The 10,212-nt window shown below is 37.1% G+C and overlaps 1 protein-coding gene across 1 annotated transcript in view; it reads right to left on the minus strand.

Annotated features, from left to right (window-relative positions):
* The window catches only part of ADAMTS5 (ADAM metallopeptidase with thrombospondin type 1 motif 5), a 40,399-nt gene that overhangs the window by 20,242 nt on the left and 9,945 nt on the right, over positions 1 to 10,212 (minus strand). Inside the window, exon 3 of the mRNA XM_008060730.2 lies at positions 26 to 193. Within this exon, the coding sequence (XP_008058921.1) occupies positions 26 to 193 (168 nt within the window). The remainder of the gene's footprint in view (positions 1 to 25; positions 194 to 10,212) is intronic.

Raw genomic sequence — 10,212 nt, forward strand, 5'->3', positions numbered from 1 at the left:
CTGTGTTGTCCTAAATGATACATACCGTGCCCATCATCCAGGAATTCTGTGATGGTGGCTGAAGTACATTTGGACCAGGGCTTGGATGCATCAATGCTGGTTAAGATGGAAGACATTAATCGCTTATCTTCTGTGGAACCAAAGTTCTCTTCACAAAATTTGGAATCGTCATGAGAGAGGCCTAATAGATGTCCTAAAGAAGAAAACAGAGGAAGTACAAACAATGGGTGATTGTGCATTTCTATCTTTCCATGACAGTTACGCTAGCACTTGATATTCTCCCCAATAGTAGATGAGTTCATTTTAACTGCCTTCTCACCCACAGACTGGACCCCCAGGGAAATAAAAGCTGCATGTAGTTAGTGTAACAGTTACTTTTGGTGAACATTTAGATGAAAATTGAAAAATTAAACTAAGGAGTGGATATTCCCATAATTCATCTGGATCACATATGCTCAGTGACATGTAGAAACAAAGCCATATTTAGAATCTAGAGCTTGCAAGACAACTGTGGGATTATGTCATAGGCATCACCACATATTATTTTGATTGTCTAATTTTCTGCCTGTTTGGTTCAAGTCCCATGAGATCAAAGTACATCTCCCCCCTACACTTTTGAAACCTCTGTATTTAACTTGATGCTCTATGAGTTGCAAACACTTAACAGATAGTTTTTGAATGTCACTGACTTTTATTTTCGAAGTCAACTAAACAGGTAGCTATATAAGAGAGGACTAGGGGAAGAGAGAAAGAGAAGTGAGACAAAAAACTTTCTGGTTCCATGCAACCATAAGCTTGCTTCACTTGTTCATTCCTGTCAGTTACTTAGTGAGTTGTGAATATTTGCTAGTCTTGCAAACATATGGCTTATTTTGAAAATATACCCATTTACATTTAAGAAGTGCTTAAATGTCAAGATACCCATCATGGAGAGTTAGAGCTTAAAGAGAAAATAAATACTGAAAAGGTAAGTGATTGCTTAAAACCATGCAGCCAGGTGATATTTGTGTTTAAGTCTACCAGTCATGTTCTCTGCAATCCCTGCCAATGCCACTTTCATTCTATCAAGCTAGCTTTTATTTCACGGAGCGCATAACCACATTCTTATAATCCGAGTAAATTGCTTTTTATTACATAAGATCAATTTTCACATGGCTTAAGGATAAAATTACATTTTTCAATAAATCCAAAATACTATTTTAAAAATCCGGGACAGTATTTTGAGCAGTAGGAAACTCTAAAAAAGTAAACAGCGAATCATGTTAACAGTGTTTTTAGCAAAGCTTTCTGGAATTATATACAAACTACTAAAAAGGACACAGAAAGTACCATAGCAAATTGATGACTGCTTTCTCCTTGGGTTCCTAAATGCAAGTACAGAAAGTTTGGCCATTCTATCAAGAGTCTAGTGTGCACCAATAAAACCCAACAGACATGAATTCTTTCATGCTAGATTCCAACTACTTTTGGCCAACTTGTTAAATCACCAACACCTTGTAACAAAATTGTCTGCTGAGCAACTGACTGCTATTGTGGCTGAAATTAAGTGGCTAGCGCTTGGTGACCTTCCAAGTCTCCAAATTTTTATGCTATTTTTTTCAAATATTTACCACCACTTAACGTTTAGTTTGGTCAACAGCATAAATGTGCATTATAGTCTATAAAGTATGCCCCCAAAACATGCAAAGGAGACCAGCAGCGGCTCATCCAACTTTTGAGTGGTATGTGGAATATTTCAGGGAACTCACAGCTCACAAAAAGATCAGAACCTTTCATTCATGTCCTATTAAAACCTACTTAAAGTTACTTAGTACATCAAACACTTGTTGATAATGCACTCTGTACTTCCTGAACTTTCTCCAGGTACTGTAGAAGATTTATTGGTTAACACTGTGGGATTTTGTGTGTAGAAATTTCACACTTGAGTTTTTTCCTCTGACATGAAAGAGAGAGAAGAAGAGTGCCTCAAGTGACCTCTACAATGGAATATTTACTCAAATTCAAGTTTTATATCTTAAAAATGTGACTTTTGTGCCTTTTGCATAAGATGTTCTTATTTATTTAACGGAGTAGTAGTCTTTTCCTCCAAATCTATATAAATAAATAGCACCTTTCATATGCATTTTTATTATTGCATTGAGGGATTTTTACTTCATTTGGAGGATAGATTTTAGAATTCTGGTTTTAAAAATAGGCCACATGTCAAACACCAAATTCACTTTGAGAGGCCCAAGAGAGTACCACATTTTTTTTTCATACACAGAGGCAAGGCATGTAACTTTACAGATTTAACTTATGTAAGGTAGTTTTATCTAATTTTTAAATATTGTGGCATAATTGTATGAATCTTTTGGCATACTATTTGGCATAATATTGCAAATTTTGTGCTCCCTAAATTTGCTAATGTGTCAATGTAACTTAATTACCACTGAAGATACATTCAGGAAATTCTACCAGGAAAAGCTGCCATTCTGAGCATGAACAAATCTTCATTCCAACTCAGCAACAGCTAAAAGATTTGAATTTTGTAGGATCTCCAGAAGTCAGGCAGAAACAGACTGCTTGAGGGCCATTGAAAAAGATGGAATTTTGAGAACAAATGAACTTTCTGCCCTCCATGAAGAAAACCTGTCAGTCGTCTGGGAGAGGCATGCTCTGTCAAAGGCAGATGGAGGCATGGGTAACATGAAGAAGAGTTAAGCACCACAGAAACAGGCAGCTCGTTCCAGAAAAGCTGGAACCAGGGCACAGTAAGCGACCCATGTGACTTCCCTTCAGGAGCTGGACAGGATATGAAAGGGAAGATCAATGTGAAGGATGTTTGGATGCTCTTCAGGAAAGACGTGACAAACATACTAAAGGCTGTGAACAGCAAAAGGAGTGATATTTTCTAATGTGAGCCCCCAATCAATTATGCTGACAGCTAGGGTCAGTTTGAAATTTGCCAACATTGTTGAGCCCTGAAGTGGTAAGGTACACACAAAAGCAGAAGCAATTTTCAAGGGGTGCCCACATTAGAGACAGCACACCGTGATACTAAAAGCTTACTCATAGAGAAAATCCAGAATCCAGGAAATTTAAAACTTAATGTCACAGCTGACAACCGTGCATTTCAAGTAGGGGCTGTGAAGGGGAATTGGAATTTATTCTGATCGCCTAAGACAGCCGTTAGCTTTTCAGACATCTGCCTTTTCAGAGTGTTTGTTCCTAAATCACCCACAGAGATGTTTAAAATGAATGGTGTGGTTTGGAGATTAAGATTTTCTTCCACAGGCAGCCCTCACCAGCATCAGCAGCAGACGGATTTAGACATCTGTGCCCCAGAGAAGAAAAAAGTATGTAAAAAATGTAAAGAAATATTGGAGGAAGTGTTTACAGTGCTTAAAGTAATTTGTTGTTTACATCAAATTGTAGTTTATGATGACTTTTTACATCATATAGAGCAACAGTTAGAGGGTGAGGCCTTCGAAGAGGTGGGGGATAGAATCGAGAAACCCACAGGGAAAAGCAATCCTTACCCTGGGAAAGAAGGAGAAATATTTCCTTCTGGAGAGTCAGAGTGTTGGAAGAAATGGGTGGGTGGATTCAAAGCAATTCTAAAGAGTGAAAGAAGCAATCTAAGGAAACTTAACCAAGCTCCCTCAAAAAAGGTAGAGGGGGGTTTGGGGTAACAATTCACTGTCAGGATTTAAAGCGGTCCTGAAGTCTTGCTTTAGGAAAGAATTAGTATTTGTGTCTGGAAACAATTGTAATCAGTAGACGTGCAAAAAATGGAAAAGCAGTGTGCTCGAGCAATCTTGTTTACAATGTTATCTTTTTTAACTAATCGTTAATTCTTGACGATGTAATTGGAAGCTTCTCACCTAAAATCCTGAGGCATTTAAGGACCAAACACACTTGTGCAGTGGGTGCACTTTCTAATGGCATCTGTATTTATATACTATATTACATTTTGAAACTAGAGTGAAATTTAGAGAGTAATATAGCTGTCTAATCCACAAGCATTCTCCCAAGTGATGCACACCTTATAACTGTATTTTGCTGTTTAAAATCATTATTAAAGTCAAGGTGTAAGTTGAATTTTTGTAGAAAACATTGATCTATTCTTAACAGATATTAAATCATGTCATAAATACAACTGCCCTGTTAATGAGTGCTCACTCTACAAAGTAACATTAGGAAGAAGTTTAAGTTATATTAAGAAAGTAAATCCTATGATAAATTATGCCAAAGTAATGTCTATAGAGTCAAGAGTTTGGGCTGTGTTGTTAGCTAACAAGTAGCAAATAATTAGTCACATGATCATTTTGCTGGTATGATAAGCATCTTTTGGAATCTGCAAATGAATGTTATTTTATTTAATGTATTTTATAAATACATTTCATCTTTTTGTTTTTTTTTTTTTTGAGTTGGAGTCTCACTCCGTTGCCCAGACTGGAGTGCAGTGGCCGCTCCCGGCCACCGCAGCCTCAACCTGCTGGGCTCCGGCGGTCCTTCCACCTCAGCCTTCCAAGTAGCCGGAATTACAGGCATGCGCTACCATGCCCAGCTGATTTTTTGATTTATTGTAGAGATGAGGTCTCACCTGCCCAGGTGGGTCTCGAACCCGTGGTCTCAGGCAATCCACTCACGTCAGCCTCCCAAAGGCGCAGGATTACAGGCTGAGCCACCGAGCCTGGCTATACATTTCATCTTTGATTTAAAGATTTAAAGATCATCTTGATTCCTTAGCTTCACAAGTGAATTTGGTGTTGGAAAGTCTGTGGTAACATAAAGCTAGGTGAAGATGCACTACTTTAAAGAAAACTCTGGATTCAGATTCTTATTCAACTCAGGTATTACTGTACAACTAGGGCTGACTTAACATTAACCTCAGGAATGGGTTAGGAAACTGGTTGTTTTTCTAAACTTTGGTCTTCAAATTAAACACAGTTTCAAGCTCTTGTCTCCTGATTCCAAGCTGACCAATGGTCAAGGGGACACAGTACCACATTCTAAAAAAATGTCACAAGAAGCTCTGTAATGTGTTTACTTGGGAAAGCACTGCTCAGATGAAGCATCTGTTTCTTAATGAGGTCATGTTTTTATTTTACCTAATTTTCCAGCTGGGATTATGGAGGTGCAAGAAGGTCTTGCCAGGGGTTGAAAAGTGAGTCAAGAGCTCACATGGGATTTGAATCTAGAATCCTTGAAGAAGGGAACCATGAGCTCCAATTATTGGATCATACATATTTATTCAAACACGTATCCTTATATGGATGGGAAACGACTCTTAAACTCCCGTTTCAAAACATGAAACATAAATTGTAAATGTGGTATCAACTATGTAATTTGGAATGAAGCAAACCTAATTTTTTTCATCTTCTAACTAGTTCTGTCAGTATCTTTTTAAATCAAAGTCAGAATTATATCCTTCAAACTAAATACTGTCTATAAAACCATTCTATGAGAGCTATAAAAATCTCTTAAGCTCTGGAGACAGAAGAACTGGGGTTGAATCTCTTCTTAGCAGTATATTGGTTGTTGACCTTAGATAGGTTTAGAAACTTCTTTGTGTGTCAACTCCCTCCTCTCTTGGGTGACTCATAAATAGTGCCTACCTCATGGCACTTTGTGAGAATTATATAACCTAAAATATACAAAGTGATCAGGATATGTGCTTGACATATATCAAAGGACCAGTGATTGTTAGCTAACTTGATTTTTCTCACCAATATTCTGTGTTTGTCATATATTTTTTACTTATGGGTATTCTAAACTTTAATAAATTTTGATATTATCAGACACTCTTGATTTGGGAAGAAAGAGGACATGTCATAAGTATAAGAGAAAAAAAATCTCACAGTAAGTTTTTGATAGTTACTTTCTATGCCAACTTCAACTTGCTGGTTTGTACACATGGGGCAGATAATTTCTAGGCTTCCCCTAGAGAACCATAAATCAGAATAAGGTTTTCTAAAAACTGACAATAAACATGAAGTGTCTCAATGCTGCTGAACATATAGCAAAAACGATTCCCACCTTTCATCTAGGGGCAAAGAAAGACGCAATGGAGCACTGATCCCAGCTGCTTGTCGATTAAAGCAATGGATGTGGGGGTAAATACCGAGTTTAATCTCAGTTTCCTTCTCATTTCACATCTCACAGTCAGTACAGGCATCTGATTCGGTGCACTTGGCTTTGGTCTATGATGTTTCAAGAACCTCTGCAGCTTTTCAAAACATGGCCGCGTTTAATCTAATCATCCATGGGAAAGCAGTTACACAAAGATCTGCACAACCAGAGAACACCCACTAACCACAGCAAAACATGGGCAGCTTTGCTGTTGTGTCTCAACCACTTCCTAAGTCTCAGCTGAATATTTGGTCTTGACTTTTCAAGTGAACTGACTTTAGCTTCGGAAGCACACTGGAGTCTTTCATAGTGGAGAGATTCACTTTGCACATTTTATAATTAACTACTATAAAGCAAAACTTCAGCATGTTTGCAAATTATGGATTTCATTAGTCTAAATAAAATCAGGTTGTTCCCCCTAGGATATTAGAAGCTGGCCCAACATCAATAAAATTATTGTTTGTAAGGACCATGTGTGCAGCAGGTGAAATCTTTATTATACAAGTAGATAAATAAAAATTTGACAAGTTAAAAATATAAACTCAAAATGTAAACTTACATTAACTTGAAAACATTCTGAAGTTCACATTTGGATTGCAAAGTGGTTGTAAACACATTCTTGCCTTCACTTAAGGCACATGGATAGGGATCGCGTTTTTGAAAGTTTGAATGTCCTTATAATATCTTAAATGTCTTTATAATATAGCCAAGGTTCACATGCACATAACACAAAAGGAGGGAGGCAATTTATGACCGACTGCCTATGTAGAGTCTATACAAATCAACATCTATCTTCCAGAAGCCTGTATTAGCATCACTTGACTATCTACATTCAAAATCTAACTCTTTATTTGAGAGAATTAGCAGGAAAAGAAAAGCATTCCAGTTAACCTGTGGTATATAAAAAGAGTAATTTTTCTGAATTGTTTATTTTTAACCCATGTTATTTTGACTTTAGGTAATCTAACACCCTGGGTAGAAATGGAGCAAGATACGAACCTCAGTTCTGCCTTTACTTTTCTAATGTGTTAAGTCTCAATGTAGGAATCTTTTTTGGAGGGGGTAGGTAAAAGGTAAAAGAAAATTTTGATTCTGTTTGATGGTGCATAAAATGAATGTAACTTTGAATTCTAAACTGCTGTATATAGAAAGAGGAAAGAGTTGGATACTCCCATGAGAACCTGTAAGTTAGTTAATGAAAGCATTCTTCTTATTCAATATATCCTTTCACTGCTTATAAAAGAAAAAAGGTAGAACTATCATGGGAGCAGCATGGGAATCTTCTCCCAGCTTGTGTTTTGAGCACGATAGCACATTTACACTGCCTGTTTGCATGAAGCAAATTGCACATTTTGGAATGAGACTCAGGCAACCTCAAAACACTGATAGACTGAGGATTCAAAACATCATTTGTAACCACCAAACTTAAGCTGTATACATAACTCCCAAATCTGGAAAATCACAAATGTCTCATAAAAAGCAAGGGGGGAGACTGCGTGAATAGAGTAGATCAGAGTCAAGAGTCTGGTTAGCTCAGGCCAATAGCTTCATACAACAACCCAAAAATAAAGTACTAGAAACAGATCAGCAGTCTGCATTGCCCAAGATCAAACTGGCTGTGTAAAAGTACACAAATGATTAGGAAATATTTTGTCAGGCTATCTCTTTTATATGTTTAAGGCTTATATTTTATAACACATGTTCCTAATGTTTAGGCAAAAAGTGAAATTAAATAATAATAAAGCAATTAGAAAATAAAATGAATGAAAGCCATATTTCTTAATGAAAGGAAAAATAAATCCATATTCCCCTACCTCCAGACCTTAAACATCTCAGATGAGCCCCTACATAACACAGAAAGAGAATTAAGTAGGCAGTGTTTGGTTGGAGAATGAATTATAAAGAATCTCAAAAAAGGTAAACAAAGATGATCCAATTATGAAATTAAAGTGGACACGAGGGCATAATAATCACATATCTAAGATTTGGGTTTAATTTTGGATGTAGAAGCCCACATTCTCCTACATTGTTTCCCTGTATAACTGTCTAATATTTTTGAACTACTAAGATACATTTTTAGTGTGTGTATGTGTGTGTGTGTGTGTGTGTGCGTGTGTGTGTGTGTGTGTGTGTTCTTATCAGTATCTCGTTTCCTACTTGAACTGCTTCGTCAGTTCTGTAAACCAAGACCCTTGGTGTAGAAAGTTTTTTTTTGGAGGGCTGGGAAAGGTGATGCTGCAGTTCATTCCAGCCTGGTCACCTTGAGAGTCAAAGTAACCCTGAAGAAGCTGCATTTGTTGCCCTAGTATTTGTCTTGCAGGGGAGCCTCCCAGATGCTCTCATCGTGTGAAAACCAATCACTACAAGAGAGCAGGAGAGAAGGAAGAAATTGCGCTTTTTGCAAAGAATGTGTAATCGCTTCTTTTGAAGATCAGAATTTAGAGCTCATAATCCTGTGGATGAATGATGCCAAAATTCAACTCTGCAGCTTATTCCCCATCATTTCTCTACTCGTCCTCAGACCAATCAGCCTCTATCTTCACGTGGATTTAGAACCTTTCTCATGGGACTTCTCTCATTCTGAATGTTTGTGATTAATTACTGGCATACTTTTAAAATCTCCTCTATTTAATTACACTCCTCCTGAGGATTTGAACTGATTCTTCTTTGAGATTGGAATGTTGCCTTGAGCATGTCTCATGTTTCTAAATCCCGCTTACTCATTCATGCACGTACACAGATATGAAATAAATATTGATGAAGGTCGCGCTTTTATGAGGTCGTTTAATAGGCATGAATGAGAAACAAGTGAAGACATAGTCCCGATCCTGTGCCCAAATGGCATGTGTAATCTAGTCAACCAACTCTTTAAGAGCAACACTGGAGGGAGGCAGGTCTTCTTAGTCCACCTTATAGGAAAGAAACAGAGACTCAAGTGTCTAAATTGCTGGTCTGAGATCAAAGAGAGAACCCAGAGACAGAGCTAGGACTTCACTCAGATCTTAGGTTTCTGCATCCAAAGATACTCAGTTAATAAAAGTGTTCAATTGAATTGTAATCAGTGCTGCTGTTAGATAGTTATTTATGTTAAAGTTTTGTGTTTGTGGATTTTTTTGGTTAGGAGGTAAGAAGAATGTCATGATTAATACTTAAGAATGTAAGATTGACTACCAAATTCTGCTTTACTGCTGCAATATTCTGACTTATGCAATTACACTGTACCTTTGATTAGAAGTTATTTTACTCCCCAAAGAAAACATAGCAGTTAAAAAGTGACATGTTGTGAAAATATTTTCTACCTACTAGGAAAGTGAAAAAGAAGTTTTAATTCCCATTTTAAAGTTATGATTTTATATCTTAAAAAAATTAAACCTACATATGTAGCAAAAAGTACAATAATTATCAAGCCAAAATTCCTTCCCCAAAAGATGATGCTAAGAGGTGATCTATACATTAAAAATGTAAATAAACTAATTAAAAAGCAAAATAGAAGTACACATGAACATAAATACAACCTACCATCTAAACCCTACTCAATTTGGTCCCTAAAACAACTCAGTGAAATAGGCACTATTATCCCCTATATTTCAAATATGAAAATGGAAGCTTAGAGAGTTTAAATAATTAAACCAATGTGGGCACAGGTAGAAAGTTCTTTAGCAAGAATTGAACCCAGATGTATCCAATTTTAACATCTTGTCCTAAGTGTACTAAGCCAATTTCTCATACACCTAGTAGCTTAGGTTAATGATTATGAAGAACATACTCCTTATGTCAAAAATATTTTTTAGCAACCAATTCAGTCCTATATTTATAGTTGTAGGGTTTGGATGTGTTTCTTATAACAAACAAATCAGGTAAATGACATTTTAAAACAAACCCTGTTGAGTATAGGGGTTTTATTTATTTATTTATTTATTTTGAGCTGGAGTTTCACTCTGCCACCCAGACTGGAGTGCAGTGGCCGCTCCCGGCCACTGCAGCCTCAACCTGCTGGACTCCGGGGATCCTTCCCAAGTAGCTGGAAGTACAGGCGCGTGCTACCACGGCCGGCTAATTTTTTGATTTATTGTAGAGATGAGGTCTCACCAAGTTGCC

This window comes from Carlito syrichta, unplaced genomic scaffold, assembly GCF_000164805.1.
Source record: "Carlito syrichta isolate Samal-C Ts95f unplaced genomic scaffold, Tarsius_syrichta-2.0.1 Scaffold304711, whole genome shotgun sequence".
NCBI lineage: Eukaryota > Metazoa > Chordata > Mammalia > Primates > Tarsiidae > Carlito > Carlito syrichta.